The 26131-nt window shown below is 36.1% G+C and overlaps 1 protein-coding gene across 1 annotated transcript; it reads right to left on the reverse strand.

The window, feature by feature from the left end:
* On the reverse strand, positions 1 to 25552 carry LOC131163482 (uncharacterized). The gene is made up of 4 exons (XM_058120079.1): positions 25504 to 25552; positions 1792 to 2017; positions 1465 to 1528; positions 1 to 465 (listed from the first exon to the last, which is right to left on the reverse strand). Exons 1-4 carry the CDS (start codon positions 25550 to 25552, stop codon positions 154 to 156), a joined length of 651 nt encoding a protein of 216 aa, XP_057976062.1. The 3' UTR covers positions 1 to 153.
* Positions 25553 to 26131: the final 579 nt, after the last annotated feature.

Raw genomic sequence — 26131 nt, forward strand, 5'->3', positions numbered from 1 at the left:
TTTGGGACAGAAACACAATCCACCAACTCATTTTATATATATATATATATATATATATGAACGTGAAATCTGCCAACCCATAACAAATATATAAATTGAAACAGTTACGGGTCGGTCTGAGTCAAAGTTTTAAGCCATATAACAAAATCCTTCTCAACAAGTAGTCAATAATACGTAAATTGAGATTGTTTTCAGTCCAGAAATCGATTGCTTCCAAACAGAGCAGGGGATAAGAGGAGCGATTTGAGGAGGGTCTTGGGGAGCTTGTTCAATTAGTAAGCCATCACCTCGTGGGCATGAAAGTTCTTGGTCACCTGCCATTGGTACTGGATGGTTCTTAAATTTATTGCCCACGAGTGGTTTTGGATATTTCTTCAAACTGAATTGCAAAATATTGTAATGAGACTGCCAGCCTCTGATCAAAATCCAACCGGCTTCTCTGCACCTCCCTGAGTCACTAGACAGCTGCGATCACGTGATTAGAGTTAATAGCATCGAAAATACCATAGTCTACCACAATTTGGCATATATAGGTTTTCGAGTTCTTTCTTTTCATTCAGTTCTGCTGATGAGGTTTGACCACCTCTCTAACCAAAAGGTCGGTCAGGTTTACATATATTTTTACATTCACACGTATTTAAGACAGCAAGCGCCAGCCTTGCCAGGATAAACGCCAGAGGGACCGCTTTGGATCCTCTCCTTGGCAGGGGCAGAGGACGATCGTCCTCTGCACCCCGGTTGTGCACCCGGTTGTGCAACAGCTGGCAAACTTAAAAATCAATGGTAGATATTTTTTTTATAAAAAAAAAATCCTTTGAAATTAACAAAAAGCGGGGTCGTTTTGTCCCCACGAATTTTGTTAACTCCGTTAGCCGAACTGGAGATTCTGCTCCGCTCCTTTGAAGGCATCTCTGCAATCTACTCTCCCTCTCATTAATAAGAGGTTTCTTAGGCTTCTCTGCAATCTGCTATGCCCCAACGAAAGAGATAGCTAATATGCTTTGTAAAGATCATCTCCACTCCTAAGTCCTAACCCCACATGTACATTCACATATGTCCAACTTGCCCAAAATAAAATGGAACTATGAACTAATACTCTGAATCTTCTTATTATTATAGTATGAATTCTCACCAACACAATCTCTCACCGCCATTATATCAAACACATACTGAGCATAGTGTTCATAACATTTCCCATGCATATGCATATGCTGCATATCTGCTGGAATCTCATTAACAATTTCAGAAACTACGACCGATCTCGTTACTCCACCAAACACTACTCACTGAATAATTTGAAATCAAACAAACACCAAGGAATTCGAACCATGGAGTTCCTCAGAAGATCAAGCATCTGCATATGAGTTTATAAGTAGTAATTGTCTGACGCAGATCAAAGTGACATTACCCACAATGAAATGTTTCCGAAGAATTCTTAGGCAAGGCATGACAAGGACGAAGAACCTGATGGGTTTGTAGAGAATGCTCTGATCTTGCCGAATAGAAGCTCCAGCACCCACCACGGCACCTGGTTTTCCAGCAATATCAAGTCCTCATGTATAAGCATTGAACAAATTAAAGGTACACATGTTAAACTGGAAGGTTAAACTGGAAGAGGAGAAGATGAGTTAGTTATTATAGTTATAGTGAGTTATCATAGTTAGTTAAACTTCTTGTCTTGAATAAATATAGTTAAGTGCTTTAATTTTAAGATTAGAAGTATTTTTTTCAAATCATCTAAAAATTTGACATGGTGGCAAAGCAAACAACTAAGCCGCATGCAATACTCACAGGGATCTGAAGAAAAGCAGAGAGGATGATAGTTTAGCAGTTGAAGCTTTCTGCAAATGAAAAGACACTGCTGCTTGGCATTGACCTTTTATCGAGCTGCAAGCACCGTCCCCAAGTGTATATTGACTTGGCTTTGTGACTGTTTTTGAAAGGAAAGATTTTGCTCTGAAATCTTTCTTTGGTTTTGCAAGGAAAGATTTTGCTCTGAAATCTTTCTTGTATTTTCCTCATACATATTTTCTTGCATTTATTGGGGAAATTCCATATGACTTCTGTCGACAAAAATTCTCATACTTCTTATCGCACGATCAATCCTTCGGACGATTCATCCAGTCCATACTACTTGCATCCAAGTGACAATCCTAGTGCATTACTTGTTTCTGAAATCTTTACTAGTGATAACTATATTTGTCTCTCAACCACACTATCTTTGCATGATGTGTTAAGTGTTCCTAATTTTTCATTCAATTTACTATCTTTTTCTAAACTAACAAAGCAGTCTAATATTTGGGCTTCTTTTTTTGAGTCCTACTGCCTTTTACAGGACCAATTAACAAAGAAGATGATTGGGATTGCATTTGAGAAACATGGACTGTACCACCTATCTCAAGCTATTTCAAAAGCTGCTACCTGCAACCAACCCAAGTTTTATTCTTCCTCCTTGGTCTCAACTATTACTCAAAATCAATTAGATACTTGGCATTACAGATTAGGCCATGTTTCTAACTCAAGATTACCTTTTCTTAGACAGCTAGAGTCATCTATATCTTTCAATTCTACAAATGTTTGTGATGTATGTCATTTAGCAAAACAAAGAAGGATTTCATTTCTTGTATCTCAAACCAGTTCAAGTAAAAAGTTTGACTTGATCCATTGTGATATATGGGGTCCCTTCAATGTTGTTTCCTATTCTGGTTTTAAATACTTCCTTACTATAGTTGATGACTATACACGTACTTGGGTATTAATGCTCAAGATGAAAATGAGGTTCCTTCTATCCTTAAATTTTTTTGCAAAATGGTAGAAACACAATCTAGTGTTCTCATCAAAACAATAAGGTCTAATAATGGCCCTGAATTCCTTGACTCAATTCTATAATGACAATGGCATTATACCTCAAAGAAGTTGTGTCGAAACTCCACAACAAAATGGAGTTGTGGAAAGGAAACATCAACATTTATTAAACATTGCTAGGGCCTTAATGTTTCAAGCAAACATGCCTTTAATTTTTTGGAGTGTCTGTGTTAACTGCAACACACATTATAAACAGAATTCCTACTCCTCTTCTCAACAGAAATACACCATTCAAAATGCTATTTGATAAACCACATAATCTTTCTCACCTCAAAGTGTTTGGCTGTCTTTGTTTTGCATCAATACTCTCAAATCATAGACATAAATTTGACCCGAGAGCTACCAAATGTCTATTCTTAGGTTATCCTTCTGACGTAAAAGGCTACAAATTAATGGATCTTAATACAAATAAGGTATTCATCTCAAGAAATGTAGTCTTTTCTAAAAATGTCTTTCCTTTCAAGGCTTTTCCATCCAATCCTGAAACATATACCTTCTTATTTCCTCCGACAAATTCTACTTCAGATTTCTATTTTCATTATTCTGATATTCTTTCTAATCAACATCCACCATCAAATCAACACCTCGTCTCAGATCAGAATCTTACAAACCATCAACCACCTTTGAACAATGACCCTATTCCGAATATTGCCTCGCCACAACTTAGAAAATCTTCAAGAATTAAACGAATGCCAAATTACTTGCAGGATTATTATTGTGGTACTGCTTCACAGGTTCCACAATCAACTCACTCATCTGCTATTGCTGATTGCTCTCCTAATAAAGGTACTCTATATCCCATATCTGATTTTCATTCTACAAATCAATTTTCTACTTCTCATAAAGCTATACTAGTATCCCTTTCAACCTCCATAGAACCCAAAAGTTACAAATTGACTGCTAAAATTCATGAATGGCAAGCTGCAATGCAAAATGAAATAAATGCCTTAGAGTTAAATAAGACTTGGGAACTTGTTACTCTTCCTAAAATAAACAAACCATAGGTTGTAAGTGGGTATTTTGAATCAAGTATAAGGCATATGGAACTATAAAAAGACACAAAGCTAGATTAGTAGCTAAAGGCTAAACTCAACAAAAAGGATTGGATTTCTTTGACACTTTTTCTCCAGTTGTCAAGACTCGAAAATACTGCTATTTTTTTCAACATAATAAACTCTGATACCACAAAATATCAACAAAGTCAACCCTGACCCAAAGTGGGGTACCGGGGATATACCTATCCATAAATACATACTATCTGTGTAGAGGAAAAACGTAAAGTACTTGAAATTCATATACAAAACTAGAGTTCTAATCATCCATCAACACATAACTATACATATATCCCCAAAAATCATCATGCGTCCTAGGGATTATACAAAACACCTCTCCCAGCTCAAACACTTACCCTGAAACTAAGGCAATCCTCTACCTCAAAGCTCACTCTGCCTGTCTCTCTGGATCTCCTGGAATGTTTGAATTCTTGGGGCGAGACTCTCAGTAAGTGGGAAAAAGTTAGTATCAGTGTGTGGTAGATGAGCTTTATATAATCGAAACACAGTTATTAATTCACCTATATCATTTAAGATACACATTTTCTATTTGAACATACTTTTAACTATGATAAATATTTCTGCTTTCGTAAATCTATGTATATATATAACTATGAAAACTTCCCTGGATGGATAACTGTAATCATGAATTAACCCCACATGATTGGGTTGTGCGGCCCGTAGGTTGGACTTAACCGTGGCTGGCCTACTAGGCTAAATCGAACTGTATCTGTATTTGTAATTGTAACTGTAACTGTGAGTACAATTAGCCTACCCAGCCTGGTCCGGACTCTAGGGGGATTTTCTACTCTCCTCTAGCCCAATCGACTGATTTACCAACACTTTATCTGAAAGTGTGGCTGCACTAGTACTATAATTGTATAGCAACGGTACCGTGCTCTTTGAAAATCTCTGTTCCATCAAGGCTATGATACTATATAATACTATTTAGAATATTACTGTGTTACCATGATTCTATATAAACTGTAATACCATGATTCTGTATAAATCTGTAATATCATGGTTCTGTATAAATTTGTAATATCATTGTTCTGTATAAATCTATGATACTATAAATCTATATAAAACTGTTATACTATGAATCTATATAACGTTGTAATACTATGAATCTGTATAAAACAGTATATCATGGTTCTGCATAAACTGTAATTTCATGGCTCTATAAAATATTGTATATAAACTATATATTTAAAACTATTATTTCTCATGCCACACAATATAAGCGATATTCATAATATAACAATCTGTATGGGAAAAACTATATTTCTCTGTTGTATGGGATAAACTATAATTCTCTGATATAAAATAATAATATACTCATCTCTATGGTTTATCTAAATCCCAAATACCAGGATTTTCCCAAAATATGTATATATATGTAAAACTATAATTTCCATACCCATAACTTTCATACTTTGTAACATCCAAACATTCATGCTCTATAATCTTGTAATCGCATGCTATATTTTAATCGGTACAATTTTATAAAATAACTTACATAACTTATTCCCCTTACCTGTTTCCTGAAGCCATGCCTGCATGGATTCCAAAACTATGCCTGCGGCGCTCACACAAACTATTGACTCTACGAGTCCAATCATGTTTTGTTAATGACAAATCACTTAGTATTTGATTTGTGCATTCAGATTGTGAACAAGAACAATATTTAGCATGCACGGAAGGACAACAAGTTATGGAAGCCATGAAGATTATAGCATACACAACTTGGCACAATCCATGGAACTAAAAGAGTAGAAGAATGAAGATGCAAACGACAAGTTCAAGAACGTCATGGGAATGGGTACTTAGAACTGAATGTATTTACACATTTCATATGATTTAATTCGAAGATCAAAATATACCCTAGACTGACCTTAGGACTCATGCATCTCATGAACATCATCAGGGGATATTTATGGACTTAGAGATATTTTTTAAAATCCCGAAAATTATTTTATAAAGAGCAAAGAAAGAGAGAAAAACAAATTTTTGAAACTAAAAAGGAAAAATCCAGAAAATGATCAGTTCAGAAGACCGAACTCCACGTTTAGTCGTCTAAAGATTTAACTTCAGAAAACTAAAGTTAAGCTCAGTCATTTGAAGAATTTCTTCAGAAGATTGAAAATTAAGTTCAGTCGTCTGAAGAATTAATGGTGAAACACAAAATCTGGTAGAAGCACATTAGAAGACTGAACTCATACTTCAATCGTCTAAACCCGACACTTTAGAAGACTAAACCCCAACTTCAGTCGTCTGACCTTATGTCCAAGTTAATTTTTCGAAATTCTAAGAAATTTCAGTCGTCTGTGCTTTAATCCTCAATCCTCTTAACTTACAGGAAGATTAAAAATTTGATTTTTAATGAGAGAACATGCGAGTTATTTTTGATCCAATGGTTAAGATTCATTCTAAGGGGAAGGTTACCTATATAATCAACATCTAAACCCTAGTGCCCTATGAGAAAAAGAAGAGAACGAACCTTTGGCAAACGATTGAGCATATTGCATGATTAGCACAACTTGGGAGAACACATTACTGAAACTTTTGATTATAACTTCAAAGCTTACACTTCAAATCTGAGCTAAGGCTGCCTTGGTCTTCAAAATATTCTTGTGATTGTTGTGCATTCAACTTGGTATTGAGGTTTAGTAAATCGGTTTGTTTGTCAATATTTTTCTCAAAGTGTTTTTCATCTCAAAGTATATTATTGCATATTATTTAAGAGATTAATCTTGAGTGTATTCGATCATATACGTATAGACTGTTTTGATAAGATCACTACTTGATAAAAGTTTAGTCATTGATTAAATATTTTTTATTCAAGTATGTATTTATTTAAAGATTCAATATTTTCAATATTACAAAACCACTTGATTAAATATCCATAGTGTTCATAACCATATATACTATTGTGGGATATTTTCTGAAAAAAAAAATATCATATTAGGCTTTTGATCTTTAGAACTCATATCATATATATATATTCATATACAAAGGTCATATTGGGTTTTGGATATTTGGAAGAAAACTTATTGATTTAGATCTTTATAATATTCAACACACATCTTTTAATAAGATCACATTTGGTATTCATGCATCTAGTAAGTTAAACTAGAACCCTACGTTCTCCAAAGCTTTGACTTATATAAATATTTTGGGAGATTTAATAAAAGGGGAATTTGGTGAAGCATATTCATTCATAAAACGATTATATTGTTACATACATACTAAGCTTCAAGTTTCATCATATGGATATGTGTTAGGATTTTCAATTGTACTGACTAACTTTGTTAGAAGTAATATTGAGTTGTTTTACAAATTTGAAATTGTAATTGTGATCACAATTCAGGTTGTGAATCGGGTGAGAAGGAAGTTGTGCCTCTTGTAAGTAGCAAATGTAAGGGAAGCTCCGTCCCGGTTAAAGGAGTAGGGATTTAGTGGAATCCTTGAGTGGGTTGTTCAAGGTGAGAACATAGGCCGAGTTGGCTGAACCTCGTAAAAACTGTGTATGCTTTCTCTTTTCCTTTACTCCTTTTATTTTCCGCAATGCACCTTATTATCTATCTTGCATGTGGGGTTATTATTATCTATCTTGCATGTGTATGTTGAATAACCCCACATGCACAAGATAATCAATTAGGTGACAAGAATGCAGTGATATAATAATTTAAATCAGTCTTAAACCCCTACAATTAATTTGTTAAGTATAGAAATAGGAATTAAGTGGTAAATAAGTTTAAAGAATTTAAAAAATACCCAATTCACCCCCCTCTTGGGATTACACCTAAATTAACACAAACCCTGTATCCATATACCCTAACTCAATCAACCCAACCCCCAAATATTTACCATTCTAATACTCCTAAGCACATACTCTTTGAATAACTAATTAACCCTGAAGAATAACTTCCATACCCCAGTTTTGGAGTGGTGTCTGGGAAGCCTAAACCAGAAAAATCGCTCTAGTTAAACTACGAAGAATCGTCGCCGGAATCCCAAAATGTCATTTATCCTTTGATTCGGACTCAAATCGAGTGAAAAATCGAAGAGAGAGAGAGAGAGAGAGAGAGAGAGATTTGATTTTCTAATATAAAATGAACTTAAACCCTTTATATAGGGTTGCTAGCGCAGGGGAAACTGTCAATGGTTTGGCCTTTTTAACCAAATTATTTTCACCGTTTTACCCTTACCTGGCCATAGTAACTCAAAACCGTCGACATTTTTCTGAACTCACCCAAAACCATTGACGATTTGGCCTGTGCCAAACCAATTTTTCTCCTTTTATTTATTATTTCATTAATTACTATTTCTTGGGTCTCTACATTCTCTCCTCCTTATAAAAATTTCATCCTTAAAATTTACTATCTAGTACTTTTTTCCTTATTTAAAAGAAACCACCGAAATTTTATTATCACCCTCACTTATGGTGGAGGAATACCGTGGTTACATATACGGGTCTGAGAGATTACAATAAACCAAATCAAAACTCTCCCAAAACCCATTCAACATACAAAACTATTACATGAAAATCTATCATTAAACACACCTAAATTTACACAAAGCATGCTTATATATAACTGAATTCTTACCTGGACTATTATGTTATTTGTCTAACTCTGAGTCCCACTGAACAAGTGTGGGTACCTCCAGTCTAATTCATGTTCTTTATGATTTCGGATCTAAACGGGGACTTCTTCATACGACAGAGTATCTCCAAGCTCCAGTGCCTCATAACTTATTATGTGTGAGGGATTTAGGACGTATTTCTTCAACATAGACACATGAAATACATCATGGATTTTGGATAATACTAGGGGCAACGCTAACCTGTAGGCAACTGGACCAATTCTTTCCAGTATTTCAAATGGCCTAATGTACCTAAGGCTCAGGTTACCCTTCTTCCCAAATCTCATCACTCCTTTCATTAATGCAATTTTCAAAAACACGTTATCTCCTACACCAAATTCCAGCGCTCATCGACGGGTATCTGCGTAGCTTTTCTGTCGACTCTGAGCTATTTTGATTCTTTCCTAAATAAGCTTGATTTTCTCAAAAGTCCACTGTACAATCTCCTAACCCAAAATTTATCTTTCACCCACTTCATCCCAATATAGTGGAATTCGGCATCTCCGACCTTATAATGCTTCATATGGTGTCATTTCAATACTGGTCTGATAACTACTATTATAAGAAAACTCCACCAGTGGAAGATACTAAATCCAGCTGCCTCCAAAATCTAACATACAAGCCCACAGAATATCTTCCAATATCTGTATAGTCCTCTCTGTCTGTCCATCAATCTGAGGATGAAATGTTGTACTAAATATCAACCAAGATCCCATGGCTCCTTGTAAACTCCTTCAAAATTGAGATGTGAACAGTGGGTCTCGATTAGAAATGATGGACATTGGCACACCATGCAGTCAGACTATCTCCTGTATATACAACTCTATAAATCTACCCATGGAGTAGTTAACTTTGATGGGAAGAAAATAAATAGTTTTCATCAGTCAGTCAACAACTACCTAGATGGCGCCCAGCCCATGGAGTGCCGATGGTAACCCTGTGACGAAATCCATAGAAATGTGCTCCCACTTCTATTCGGTAATGTGAAGTGGTTGCAATGATCCCGCTGATCTCTGATGTCTAGTCTTCACCTACTAACAGGTCAAACACTGCTCCATATATTGAGCAATTTCTATTTTCATATTGCTCCACTAGAAGGATTCTCACAAATCCCTATACATTTTCGTGCTTTCTGGACGTACCGTATGCAGGGAACGGTGCGCCTCCTCTAAAATAATCTTTTTAATTTTAGCATCATCGAGTACACACAGCCTACTACGAAACCTCAGAGTTCCATCATCTAAAATATTAAAATCGACTCCTTGTCGACTCTACATTTTATCTATAATCCTTACTAATTTTGCATCTTGCATTTGAGCAGTTTCAATTTTCTCTAGTAAAGTCGGCTAAAGCACCAGATTAGCGATGAATGCTTGATGGCTACCTTCAACTAGTTGCCCACCAAGTCTTTCCACGTCCATTCTAATCTGATGTTGCGCCACCACTGCTGATACTGAGACACTACCTAACTTCCGGCTCAAGGCATCAGTTACCACATTAGCCTTCCCTGGATGGTAATTAATGGTACAGTCGTAGTTTTTAATCAATTCCAGCCACCTCCTCTACCTCATATTCAGCTCCTTCTGCATGAAGAAATACTTCAAACTCTTATGATCTGGAAATATTTCACATTTCCCACCATATAGATAATGCCTCCAAATTTTTAGTACATACACCACTACAGCCAACTCCAAATCATGCGTCGGGTAGTTCTTTTCATATTCTTTAAGTTTCCAAGAAGCGTATACAATGACCTTCTCCTGCTGCATTAATACACACCCGAGTCCCTTCTGAGACGCGTCACTGTATATCACAATTCCACCATCTCCTGATGGAATAGACAAAACTAGTGCAGTGACGAGTCTTTGCTTCAACTCCCAGAAATTCTGGTCACAATCATCGGTCCACTCGAACTTCACATTTTTCCTCATTAACCATGTTAGTGGACCCGATAATCTGGAAAATCCTTCCACAAACCACTAGTAGTATCCTGTCAGATCTAAGAAACTTCTGATCTCTTAAACATTCTTCGGTCTCGCCTAATCAACTACTACCTCTATCTTGCTTGGATCTATAGAGATACTATCCCCGGATATCCCATGCTCGCGAAAAGTAACTCAATCCAACCATAATTCACACTTCTTGAATTTGGCATATAGCCTCCTTTCTCTCGGTATCTAAAGAACTATCCTCAAATGTATCTCATGCTCCTCGGGGCTCTTTGAATAGACCAGAATATTATCGATGAAAATCACTATAAACTGGTCTAAATACTCATGGAAAACCCTGTTCATCAAGTCCATGAATGCAGTAGGAGCATTCGTCAGTCCGAATGGCATAACCAAAAACTAATAATGGTCATACCAAGTTCGGAACGCTGTATTTGAAACATCCTCTGCCTTGACTTTCACTTGATGGTACCTAGATCGAAGATCAATATTTGAGTAAACTTGTGTTCCCTCAAACTGATCGAACAAATCATCAATATGGGGAAGAGGATACTTATTCTTAATTGTCACTTTATTTATCTCCATGTAGTTGATACACATCCTCATCATCTCGTCTTTCTTCTTTATAAATAGAACTAGCGCTCCCTAGGGCAATACACTAGGTTTGATAAACCCCTTATCTAATAATTCCTACAACTGTTCTTTTAACTCTCTCAACTCTGCTGGAGTCATTTTATAGGGAGCTTTAGATACTGGTGCCATCCCTGGAAGTAGGTAAATGGAAAATTCAATTTCCCGATTAGGAGGTAATCCAGGTAACTCCTCTAGAAAGACATCTGAAAATTCCTTCACTACTAGAATATCTGCAAGTTTTAATTCTCCTCCTAGCACCTCCTTAATACAAGCTATTTACCCCTAGCATCCTTCTAGGAGTAGCATTTTCGCTTGAATAACTGACACTAGCTGTGGTGAGGAACGCACGCACGACCCCACAAATCTATACTCATGCTTCCCAAGAGGTCTGAATACCACTTCTTTTTTATGACAGTCGATACTAGCATAGTTGGCGACTAGCCAGTCCATTTCCAAAATCATATTGAATCCATGCATGTCAAATACTACAAGATTGGCTGATAGAATTTTCCCCTGAATATCCACTAGAAAGTCTTTAAGCACCCGTCTACATATCACTACTGATCTCGTCGGTGTGGCTATTGATAATTTGGTGTCTAGCAACTGAGTTCCTATCCCACATAACTTGATGTACCCTAGAGATACAAAAGAATGGTTGGCCCCTTAATCAAACAAAACAACAACTTTATTTGAAAACATGGAAATGATACCTGTCACCACGTCGCCGGCCACCTCTGCGTCCCCTGGGTCAGCAAAAAACCCGACGCTAGGGCGCGTTGCTATATAGTAGATCCGGGGACTTGGTGGTCATCAATAAAAATAGGAATGGGTGCATGTTATAACAACCCCTGACATACCGGGCAATTGTCCAGGTCTACCGCCATAACGAAATGACAGTCTCTCCCAACTGGACATTTCACCCCACGTGCCTCTACGCCACAGTGAACGCCAAATAGGAGGTGTTGGATCACCCTAAGGGGCTCGACGTCCCACTACCTGCCACTGACCCCCATCATATCTCCTCCTCTAACCCTGACTGGTGCCTGCTTGGAATTTAGGAGGCATGTGCCTCTTCCTCTGACTTTACATCCCAACACCTCTCTGTAGGCTAGTCTCTATCACTGGGGCTTTATCCAATAGCTCTAAAAAGGTCTGCACCTAGAATGCCACGAACCTACTCATAAATACTCTGTCTCAGGCCCTCCTTAAATCTCCTCGCCTTCTTTTCCTCATCTAGCACCATGTATGGGGCAAATCATGACAACTCTATAAATCTAGTTGCATACTACTAGACCATCAGGTGCCCCTGAGTCAAATTCAGAAATTTCACCACTTTAGCTTTCTAGTAGTAGCGGGAAAATACCGCTCGAAGAATATCTCCTTAAAACGGCTCCAAGTCAAAACTATAGGCACCGGCCTCTGCTCCTCCAGCAACTTCACTAACCTCCACTAGCGTTTAGCCTCCCCTGTCAACTTAAAAGTAGCGAATGAGACTTTTATGCTCCTCAATGCAAGGGAAACTGACAACATCTCCCCAATCTCCTAGACCTAGTTCTCTTCCACGAACGGGTCGACTCCTCCTGAAAATGGCGGGGGATTCATTCGAGTGAACTGCTCGATCGTGCAGCCCTGATGAGCTGGTGAGCAACCCTACTCCCTTAAATTTCTCATTATCTCTATCATTACTTGCTGGGTGACGCTACGTAATACTGCAACAAAATAATTGTCGCCCATACTGGAAGACCCTACATCATCACCACGATAAGCATTCGTATTGTCATTCCCAGGGTCCATTCTGAAAATAGAACAACATATTCTGAGAATCCTAACCAAAAATCACCAGTTATCCTCCTACAACCGACTAACTTAACGTCTTTATTCCCAATTTAAGGTTCAGTCTTACCACACAGAAACAAAAATCGACGATAGTTTACTATGACTTTCCTGAAATCGTCATTCTAGGAAAATCACAAAAACCCTCATAAAATTCCTACCTCCAGGCTGTAAGCCAAAACCTTAAACCTCATCTTAACCTCCAATAATGACTCACTAAAAATCTAATCTACCCACTTCCTATCCTCATCAAGATTCATTCCTATACTCTAGTATTCCTTTCCATTGTGCACTAAAGTCTATAGAATCTAGCAACCTAGGCTCTGATACCAAACTATCAAGACCCGAAAATACTACTATTTTTTTCCACATAATAAACTCTCATACCACAAAATATCAACAAAGTCAACCCGGACCCAAAGTGGGGTACCGGGGATATACCTGTCTATAAAATACATACTATTTATGCAGTGAAAAACATAAAGTACCTAAAATTCATATACATAACCAAAGTTCTAATCATCCATCAACACATAACTATAAATATATCCCCAAAAATCATCATACGTCCTAGTGATTATACAAAACACCTCTCTCAGCTTAAACACTTATCTTGAAACTAGGGCAATCCTCTACCTCGAAGCTCGCTCCGCCTGTCTCTCTGGATCTCCTAAAATGTTTGAATTCTTGGGGTAAGACACCTCTCGGTAAGTGGGAATAAGTTGGCATCAGTGTGCGGTAGATGAGTTTTATATAATTGAAACATAACTATTAATTCAACTGTAACTAAAAAGGCATCTCTGTATATATATACATAACTCACACCTATATCATTTAAGATACACATTTTCTATTTGAACATACTTTTAACTATGATAAATATTTTTGCTCTCGTAAATATATGTATATATATAACTGTGAAAACTTCCCTAGAGGATAATTGTAATCATGAATTAACCTCGCATGATCGGGTTGTGCAGCCCATAGGCTGGACTTAACCGTGGCTGGCTTACCAGGCTAAGTCAAACTATATATGTATCTATAATTGTAACTGTAACTATGAGTACGATTGGCCTACCCAGCCTGGTCTGGACTCTAGGGTAATTTTCTAATCTCCTCTGGCCATATCAACTGATTTACCAACACTTTATCTGAAAGTGTGACTGCACTAGTACTATAATTGTATAGCAACGATATCGTGCTCTTTATAAATCTTTGGTCCATCAGGGTTATGATACTATATAATACTATTAGAATATTACTGTGTCACCATTATTCTGTATAAACTGTAATACCATGATTCTGTATAAATCTTTAATATCATGGTTCTGTATAAATATGTAATACTACGAATATGTATAAAACTTTAATACTATGAATCTGTATAAAACTATATATCATGGTTCTGAATAAACTATAATTTCATGGCTCAATAAAATACTGTATACAAACTCTATATTTAAAACTATCATTTCTCATGCCACACAATTTAAGCGATATTCATAATTTAATAATCTATATGGGAAAAACTGTATTTCTCTGCTATGTGGGATAAACTATAATTCTTTGCTATAAAATAATAATATACTCATCTTTAGGATTTATTTGAATCCCAAATACCAGCCTTTTCCCAAAATATGTATATATACGTAAAACTATAATTTCCATACACATAACTTTCATACTTTGTAACATCCAGACATTCATGCTCTATAATCTTGTAATCGCATGCTATATTTTAATCAGTACAATTTTATAAAATAACTAAAATAACTTATTCCCCTTACCTGTTTCCTGGAGCTATGCCTGCAAGGATCCCAAAACTATGCTTGTGGCGCTCACACAAACCCTGTATCCATATATCCTAACTCAATCAGCTCGATCTCCAAATATTTACCATTCTAATACTCCTAAGCCCATACTCTTTCAATAACTAATTAAACTTGAAGAATAACTACCTTACCCCAATTTTGGAGTGGTGCCTGAGAAGCCTAAACAAGCAAAATCGATCCTATTAAACTGTGGAGAATCATCGTTGGGATCCCGACATGTCGTTTATCCTTTGATTCGGGCTCAAGCCAGGCGAAAAATCAGAGAAAGAGAGAGAGAGAGAGAAGGAGAGAGAGAGAGAGAGAGAGAGAGAGAGAGAGAGGAGAGAGAGAGAGATGAGAGAGAGAGAGAGAGAGAGAGAGAGAGAGAGAGAGAGCAAAAGAGAGGAGAGAGTTTGATTTTTTTAACATAAAATGAACTTAAACCCTTTATACAGGGTTGCTAGTGCAGGGGAAACCGTCGATGGTTTGGCTTTTTTAACCAAACCTTTTTCACCATTTTACCCTTACCTGGCCGTGGTAACTCAAAATCGTCGATGATTTTCTAAGCTCACCCAAAATCGTCGATGGTTTGGCCTGTGCCAAACCAATTTTTTTCCTTTCTTTTATTATTTCATTAATTACTATTTCTCGGGTCTCAACACTAGTAGCAAAGATTACTTCCCTTTGGCTACTACTTGCTATAGCTGCTATTAAATATTGGCATCTTCATCAATTGGATGTTAATAATGCATTTTTACATGGTGACTTGCATAAATAAGTTTATATGGAGTTGCCCCCTGGTTTGGTTGTCAAAGGAGAAAATAAAGTTTGTAAACTTTTGAAGAGTCTATATGTTTTGAAACAAGCATCTAGGCAATGGTTCGCTAAACTGTCCACAACATTACTTGCTTATGGTTTTACTCAAGGTAGCTCAGATTGTTCTTTGTTTATCAAGAAATCTGAATCATCCTTCGTAGCTTTACTAGTCTATGTAGATGATATTCTTTTGGCCAGTGACAGCTTGCTTGAAATACAATTGCTTAAAACTTTTCTACATGGTAAGTTTACAATTAAAGATTTAGGGGAACTCAAATATTTTCTCAGATTGGAGGTAGCAAGATCTAAAACTGGTATATCAATTTGTCAAAGGAAGTTTGTTCTAGACATACTTGAACAAGCTAGAGTTCTTGGTGCAAGACCTGCAGCTTTCCCAATGGAATCAAATTTAAAGCTCACTGCGTAAGATTCTTATAGCGACCCAAAAATTTTCTTTCAATTTCTCTTATACCACTTGTAATGACCTGAATATTTCGTACAATGTAAGACCTTAATAATCAATTACCAGAGTACTAAATTATCCCAATATAATAATATCATCTATGACATCACAAATTACATCTCTATCACTCAGAAATCATTAAGACATAATAAAATAATACAATTCTAGGTAAGACCTTCTATCCCACCCACGCTTCTGCTGCGCTACTCTAATTACTGCGATGCTTCACATGAATCTATAATATGTTAGAATTTTCATGGGGTGAGACACCTCTCAGTAAGTGGGGATAAATTATTATCAGTGTGAGGCAAGTGAGTTGTCATGTAAGTAAGATATAACAATTTATTAATGCACTTACTGTAATATCATTAATACTGTTCTCACGTTTACTGAAATATCATTAGTACTGTACTCACACTTATATATATATATATATATATATATATATATGTATATATATAATACATATTTCCATTTCAAAACGTATTTTAGCTCACCAAATACTTTATTCTCATAAATCTACATACATGCCTTTATAACTGTAACTTGGTGTAAAATTATATTTCTGTATGTATTCATAAATTAGTATAGAATCACATTTTTGTATATATATAAACATAACTCTGTATAACACTGCTATACCATATTGCTGCACAAAACGATCATAACATAATTCTATAATAATCTATTATACCATGACTCTCTAATAATCTGTTATATCATCATACTCTACACTATTCATCCTCATGCTGACCGGTATACAAGGAGGATAACCTCATGGTGACCCATATGCAGGGTGGGACTCTGCTATACTCATCCTTATGCTGACCAGTATATAAGGAGAATAATCTCATACTAACCCATATACAGGGAGAGACTCTACCAAACTCATCCTTACACTGACTGATATACGAGGAGGATAACATCATGTTGGCTTGTATACTGGGAGGGAGTTTGCTATACTCATCGTCATGCTGACCAGTATATAAGGAGGATAACCTCATGCTGGTGTGTATACAGAGAGGGACTCTACTACACTCATCCTCAATATGACCGATATACGAGGAGGACAACCTCATTCTGACCTGTATACAGGAAGAGCCTCTGCTATATTCATCCTCATGTTGACCGGTATACGAAGAGGATAACCTTATACTGGACCGTATAAAGGGAGGGACTCTACTATACTCATCCTTATGCTGACCAGTATACGAGGAGGATAACTTCATGTTGGCCCATATACAGGGAGGGAATTATACTCATCCACATATTTCTGTAGAGAACTGTCATTCACAACTAATCATGGCCTAAAGCGAGCTAAAATGTCATGACACTTAGCCGACTGAACCATCACGGAATAAAACCGACTAGGCTGTCATATCATAATTTTTAAATTAAACCATATTTCATGATTTCACAAAAACCCACTACTCTCTATATATATATATATATATATATATATATATATATATATATATATATATATATATATATATATATTCTTAACTCCTCACAAAACACAATTCTATATATATTTATAATTCCATATAAAATCACATCTCTGGGTAAAACTATCATGTCATTATACTGTATAAAACTATACTTTACTGTACAAATCCATAAAATATGCTAACAAGTTTATTTATGTTGTATCATATTTATTTACTCATGCCACACAATTTGAGTGATAATTCATTTATAATAATCTATCTAAAATAACACTATTCTTGCTGAAAATAATTATATACTCAACTCTGGAGACATACTTAAATTCAACAACTGATTTTTCTCAAAACATACATATAATAATTAATTCAAACTTTCGATTTCCATAAGCCTAATAATTCAAAAAGTCATATATAATATTTCTATAATCACATGTTTTATTTTTAATTAGTTAAACTTCTAAAAATACTTGACATAATTTATTCCCCTTACCTGCTTACTGAAGATATGCTTGCAGGGATCCTAAAATAATGCCCGCAGCAGTTGGAGCACAAAACCCAGGTTTTTCCTAAATACATATATCCCATGTAAAATCATAAGTCTCTGTACCCATAAGTTCATATCCTGTATTATTCAGAAATTCATATATGGTAATCCCGAAATCACATGCTATAATTTAACCTGTACAATTTCTTAAAATAACTGACATAACTTGTTTCCTTACCTTAGCCTCGAAGTGGCCTAGGATCCCCAAACCACGAATCCACCCTGATTAAAACAATGAGGATTGAAGTTGAAACTCTGATATAGCATCTAATCGTCGATTTGTCGGAGATTCGGGGTAGAAATTGGAGAGAGATAAAAGAGGGTGTCGCAACCCTAAGGATGAGAGAGAGGGAGTATGAGATTTTCTTCAATTAAAATGAGCTGACTTCTATTTATATAAACACTGTCCCGCAAGAAACCGTTGACGGTTTCAACACTGTTTTACCTTTACCAGCCTTTGGTAACTCAAAACCGTCGATGGTTTCCCTGAGCTCCACCAATCCGTCGACAGTTTGGTCTTAAACCAAACCTTCTCTTTTCTTTTCTAAAATATACTTAAAGCTCTATCATTAAGGGGTTTATTTAAACACTGTCTAATTAAATATTTCCATATATATATCCACTTATATGCATATTATTTTCTAGGGTGTTACATTCTCCCCTCCTTATATAAATTTCGTCCTCGAAATTTGCTATCTACCATTCCGAATAAAATTTATCATGAACTCAATGAATTGGAGTTAACCTTGTGAACAATCTTATCAAAATTGGCAACTAACTTGGACCTACGGATTGAACATCCTACGCTAATACCCTTTACTACATAATTATGACTCTGCAATGTTAATTCCTACTTCTAGCTTCTCGAAACCTAACATGGACTTAACCTTCATCTCTCAGTAGTCTATATGTTTGGATATGCCTTTAAAAGCTCCTAGCATACCTTCATAGAAAGCTCCAACAATAACCTTATCCCATACTAGCCAGGGTAAATTCAAATCTTGAAAATAAATTTCTTGTATTATTTGTGAAGACAATAGGAAATCATCATCATAGTCAATACATATATACATACATACATATATATATATATATATATATATATATATATATATATATCGAAATTATATACTCCTACTTGCACTCCACATATGAATCCAATCATCAGTAAAATAAAACTCAATACACAACAAAACATGAACGTCCTCATTTACTTCCACACACGTGCATCTTGATTTACTCCCTACCAACATACATCACTAACATCTTATTACCAGGTAAGTAATACACACACGATCAGTCAACCTTTTCTTATGCCAAGAGGGTAATGCAACATACCCCAATCCTTGTTTCTACTCAACGTAACTGCGGCAAAACCAAATAAAGGTCACCCTACCAAATTTGTCAAGCCATGCTAAATCTTAAATAGCCCCATATAACCTTCATAGCTTACCATCCACCTTTCGAACCACATGCCCACGAGATTGTTCTTTATATTGCTATTCCTGCAAACATTCATCCACTGCCTACGGAAGCAAGAATAGGCCTTGTCAAAACTATATGTACTAGATTACTAGATTTCCCACAAAATATACAAGTACATCCTAGTATCATTATTACATCAACTAAAACAAAATATATATGTACATATACACACCATTGAGTTACGCAAGCACTGACTTGCAACTATATTATCTCAGTCTTGCCCTGAAATGCTAAGCTCTATCCTCTGAGGGTTCTAAAATAGGAAAATGTTTATTGGGGTGCATTATTCTTCGACCCACGGCATTCTTGTGCAATGTGGTTGAGTCTACCGCACCGATAAAAGGTATCTATTCCAATTCAGCATTCCCCCCTAGGCCTCTTGTTACATTCAATTTAAATAGGGTGTAATGGATTACCCTGTCTAACTTGGTTTCATATCTCCTGTCTCTGACCTTGTAAGGCCAACACATGTTTTCTCCCTAAAGTTCATATTTTTAAAGTTCCCGCACGTTCAAATGACTGAGCATTCAGGTTCAAACGTCTCATGTTCCTTAAAGCACTGAAAATTATAAGCTGAACACAAGGTTAGATGACTGAACTATGGATTCAGTCTTCAGAAGTCCCAGTTCAGATGAATGAACTGAAGGTTCAGATGTCTGAAAGTGTTCTGCCTGTTTTTTGTTTCAGCAATTAAATCTTCAGATGACTGAACTAATTCTTCAGTCTTCTGAGGAAATTCTTCAAACGTATGAAGTTAAACTTCAGTCATCTGAGGTTGTATCTTCAAACTTCTGAGGGTACTCCTCAGTCGTCTGGGCATACCAACTTTAGAATTTTTAGTTTAGTTTCAAAATCATTTGAGTCCTCTTGCTTTAATCTCTTATAAAACATTTTTCGGGATTCAAAATAAGTTCTCTAAGTCCATGTTTAACCCTAGAAGGTTTTCATAAGATGCATGTGTAGGGTACATTTTGAGCTTCTAGCTATATTATATAAAAGATGCACATACATCAATTCTAAACACCCATTCCTAGGACGATCTTGAACTTGACGCTTGCATCTTCATTCTTCTACTCTTTTAGTTCCATGGATTGAGTTAGGTTATGTATATATATGTTTTAATCCCCGTGGCTTCCATGACTGCATCACCTTCTGTGCATGCTAAGTAATGTTACTGCTCACATTCTCAATGCACATATCAAATACCAAGTGATTTGTTATTATCAAAACTAGATTGGACTCATAGAATCAACAATGACTCTGTAATAATCTATTGTATCATCATAATCCACATTGTTCATCCTCATGCTGACCGGTATACGAGGAGGATAACCTCATGTTGGCTCATATACAGGGAAGGACTCTGCTATATTCATCCTCATGCTGACCTGTATACAAGGAGAATAATCTCATACTGACCCATATACCGAGAGGGACTCTACAAAACTCATCCTTATGCTGACCGGTATACGAGGAGGATAGGTATACGAGAAGGATAACCTCATGCTGAGCTGTATACAGGGAGGGACTCTGCAATACTCATCCTCATGCTGACCAGTATACGAGGAGGATAACCTCATGCTGGCTTATATATAGGGAGGGACTCTGCTATACTCATCCTCATGATGACCAGTATATGAGGAGGATAACCTCATGCTGGCCCATATATAGGGAGGGACTCTGCTATACTCATCATCATGCTGACCGGTATACGAGGAGAATAACCTCATGTTGACCCGTATAAAGAGAAGGAATTATATTCATTCACATATTTCTGTAGATAACCATCATTCACAACTGATCATGGCATAAAGTCAGCTGAACTGTCATGACACTTAGCTGACTGATTTATCACAGCATAAAGTCGGGTAAGTTATCATATCATAATTTCTAAATTAAACCATATTTCATAATTTCACAATACCCACAACTATATATATATATATATATATATATATATATATATATTCTTAACTCCACATAAAACACAATTCTATATATATTCATAACTCCATATAAAATCACATCTCTGGGTAAAACTGTCATGTCATTATACTGTATAAAACTATACTTTATTGTACAAATCCATAAAAATATGCTAACGAGTTTATTTATGTTGTATCATATTTATTTACTCATGCCACACAATTTGAGTGATAATTCATTTATAATAATCAGCCTAGAATAACTATATTCTTCGGGTAAAAATAATTATATACTCAACTCTAGAGTCCTACTTAAATTCAATAACTAATTTTTCCCAAAACATACATATAATAATTAATTCAAACTTTCGCTTTCCATAAGTCGAATAATTCAAAAAGTCATATATAATATTTCTATAATCACATGCTTTATTTTTAATCAGTTAAACTTATGAAAATACATGACATAATTTATTCTCCTTGCGTGCTTACTGAAAATACGCTTGCAGGGATCCTAAAATAATGCCCGCAGCAGTTGGAGCACGAAACCCAGGTTTTTCCTAAATACATATATCCCATGTTAAATCATAAGTCTCCATACCCATAATTTTATATCTTGTATTATTCAGAAATTCATATATGGTAATCCCGAAATCATATGCTATAATTTAACCGGTACAATTTCCTAAAATAACTAACATAACTTGTTTCCTTACCTTAGCCTCGGAGTGGCTTAGGATCCCCAAACCACATATTCACCCCGATTAAAAGGATGAGGTCTAAAATTGAAACCCTGATATAGCGTCTAATCATCGATTTATCGAAGATTTGGGGTAGAAATTGGAGAGAGAGAAAAGAGGATGTTGCAACCCTAAGGATGAGAGAGAGGGAGTATGAGATTTGTTTCACTTAAAATGAGCTGACCCCTATTTATATAAACACTGTCCCACAAGAATCCCTCGACGGTTTGGCCTTTTACTAAACCAATCTTTCTTGTTTTACCTTTACTAGCCTTCGATAACTCAAAACCGTCAACAGTTTCCCTAAGCTCCACCAAACCGTCGAAGGTTTGGTCATAAACCAAACCTTCTCTTTTCTTTTCTAAAATATACTTAATGCTCTATCATTAAGGGGTTTATTTAAACATCGTCTAATTAAATATGTCCATATATATATATATATATATCCACTTATATGTATTTTATTTTTTGGGGTGTTACAATTCTGATTTGTATGAAGATCCTTTGGCCTATAGAAGATTAGTTGGGAGGTTGTTATATTTAACATTAACTCGACCTGATCTTGCCTATTCAGTCCAAGTTCTCAGTCAGTTTTTAGAAAAACCAGTTGTTACTCATTTCCAAGCAGCCATTCGAGTTCTCAGGTATCTAAAGGCAACTCCTAACCAAGGCGTATTCTTTCTAGCTTCATCAGAATTGCAGCTCAAGGCTTTCTTAGATAATGATTGGGTAGGGTGTATTGACACTCGAAGGAGTGTAATTGGATTTGCCATCTTCTTGGGTGATTCATTAATTTATTGGAAGAGTAAAAAGCAAGCTACCATAAGCAGATCTTTTGCTGAAGTAGAATATAGGGCCCTTGCTTCAATAGCTTGTGAAATTCAATGGCTTCTTTATGCACTACAGGACCTACGTATCAACCATCAGCAGCCAGCTTTGTTTACACAGACAGTAAATCAACATTGTCTATTACAACTAATCCAGTCCAACACAAGAGAACAAAGCACATATAGATAGACTGTCATCTTATTAGAGAAAAGCTGCAACAAAATACCATCAAGCTCTTCCATGTTCCTTCACGATTGCAATTGGCACATATTTCACAAAGCCTCTAGGCTCTCTTCCATTTCATCATAATCTTCGCAAGATGAACATTCTCAATATACATGTTCATCTTGAGGGGGGGTGTTGGAATAATGCCTCACGAATTGAACAAATGGAGTTAAAATCTAAGGCTACACATGTAAAACTGGAAGAGGAGAAGATGAGTTAGTTATTATAGTTATATTTAGTTATCATAGTTAGTTAAGCTTTTATTGCCTTGTATAAATATAGTCAACGACTCTGTAATTTTAAGATTAGAAGTATTTTTTCAAATCATCTAAAAATTTGACAGCACGTAATGATGGTGTTGCCAGTTTCTCACAACACCAACCTCACTGACTTGTAGAGAAGTTCAACGATGAAGCAGTCGTCGACTACCATAATTTCTATAAAGTTTTCTAAGTTCGGATTGATTGAGATAGTGTCATGGTCCATATAGGATGTGGAAAGGAAATCTTGGACTCTACCTATATAAAATACTTTTTATAGGACAAAATCATGAGATAGCTATATGTGGTTCGATGCTAGATAAAGGTGTAAGTCACTCTGATGAGGACGTCAGAGATTGAATAAGAGAATATTACGATTCCACATTGCATGTATATATACTAAAGAGATCTTGAGCTTATAAGGAAGGTTTGGATTTTAATTATGTTAGGCACCTTTTATAGGGTAAAGCACACAATTCGTCAGAGTAAGGCTAACAGGTGTTGGAAGCCAAATATTTCACATCTCTTGTGAAGGACCGTGCAATGCTAACTAAGCACTCTTGTTTAACTAACTAACCTAACGTTTATCACAATTCACCAATAGAACACTTTCATAGTCATTCAAAAAAAGTATAAACAGAAGCAGTAAACGACTTATGAAAACATTAATTCATTAATCAACACCTCCATTACAATGTATATCTAGTGAGGAAGGCGTGTAGGCTAAATAGGTTTACAATAACTAGTGAGTTTTGCAAGTTGACGAACACTCACCCTCCCCTTCCTGCCACGGTTCCACATTGGATGTGTACTAGAGCAATCTTGGGCTTACAAGGATAGTTTGGACTCTGACAATGTGAAAGGCCTTTTATAGGACAAATATGTGAAGTTAGTGGACCAACGCAGAAAATACCCCACTGGAGTAAAGCCCAAAACCATTACATTTGATATTAGAACCACCCTGAAGGTACTATCATGTGGGTGGATCCTACATAGAGGTGTACACCACTCTGATGAGGGAGTCAGATATCAAACAAGATAGTTTGTCACGGCTCCACATCGGATGTATACTAGGAAGATCTTTGGATTATAAGGATGGTTTGGACTTCGACTATTAGAGGCGTCTGTTATAAGACAAACATGTGAAGTCAATGGGTCAAAGAACACAATACCTCACCAGAGTTGGGCTGAAAACCTTTACACATAGCATAGTGTGCAACTGCGGGCTTCAACCTTGTATCCTAGGACGACTTAGGGCTAGGTAGTTTAGATTTCTTCTCGAAATAAGGCCATGCAAATAATGCAGTTTGATTTTTCTTGTGGCTTTAAGGTGATTCTTGTTACGATACAGAGGTCCTACAACTTTAAGATGAAGTTGCATAACAAAGCAAGACTCACTCTCACTCACAAAAGGAGATACAGTTACAAATAGTATTAGCGATATCTTGTATCTAGTTGACAAAACGACTATGTATTTTGTTAATTTTAAAGGGAGGTGTTTTTGTTTGAATCTTTGCCATTAATTTTTAAGTTTGTCATGTGTCACATAGTTCTGCTCCTTGCCAATAAGAGGATTTGAGCCAACTTACCACCATTTAAAAAAATTTATCGTATTTATTTTTTAACTATTTTACTTACCAAGTTAGCATGGGTATTTCCTCACATTTAGTTCATAGAAATGAAAATAAAATGAAATTTAAAAATTAAATAAAATATATAAAACTTAACTTGATGTTTGGTTTCCGAAATGAGAGTAAGAATAGAATCAAATTTAAGGAATAGAATCACATTATTGCATTTGTTTAAAACAGGGACAGAATCGTATGCCATCCAAAATACTAATTCCATCACTTGGGGAAATTGTGATTCCTATTTAAATGGATTGGAATCATTTTTCATTTCATGGAATCAACCCATTTCCTATAATACCATCCCATCTCCATTTCTTCTTCTTCTTCTTCTTCTTCTTCCTAACTCACTGTCGCCACTGCAGTAAGCCCTCCCTCCGCCGTGAGCCTTCAGCACCATCGTGAGCCCTAGCCACCACAAGCCCTCATCATGAATCGTCGCTACCACTATACGCCCTAGCCACCATAAGCCCTCTTCCACAGTCGTTGCCAAAAATTATGGCTCTGCTGCAGCAAGATGATCGTGGTATTTCTTGTGTTCCATCTCTTCCACAACGTCTCCAATAATGTTGATTCCAAATAGCCTTACCCACTTGGACTCCCATGCCCCTCCCCATTACAAACCTTAAATCCTCAGTTGTGATCAAAACTGGCAATCATGATTTGCAATCGATAGCCATGGTCGGAACAACAGATTTCCCAAACATAATATTATGAAGAAATTTCAACGTAATAAAAAAACAAATTCAAAGTTTTAATTTTAAAACCCGAAAAGATATTTTTGAAAAATATCTTATTCTTTATTTCATTCCTATCTCTATTATGTGGGAGTATCCAAACACAGTCTAGTCATGATTGAATTCCTACTCATTGCATTCCTATGTCTTCATATTTCAAATCAAATGAAGGATAAGTCATAATTTTAAGTTCATTGAGCATCAAATTGCAATAATTTTATTAGTCATAACCGTTTTTTCAT

Source organism: Malania oleifera, chromosome 9, assembly GCF_029873635.1.
Source record: "Malania oleifera isolate guangnan ecotype guangnan chromosome 9, ASM2987363v1, whole genome shotgun sequence".
Lineage (NCBI taxonomy): Eukaryota > Viridiplantae > Streptophyta > Magnoliopsida > Santalales > Ximeniaceae > Malania > Malania oleifera.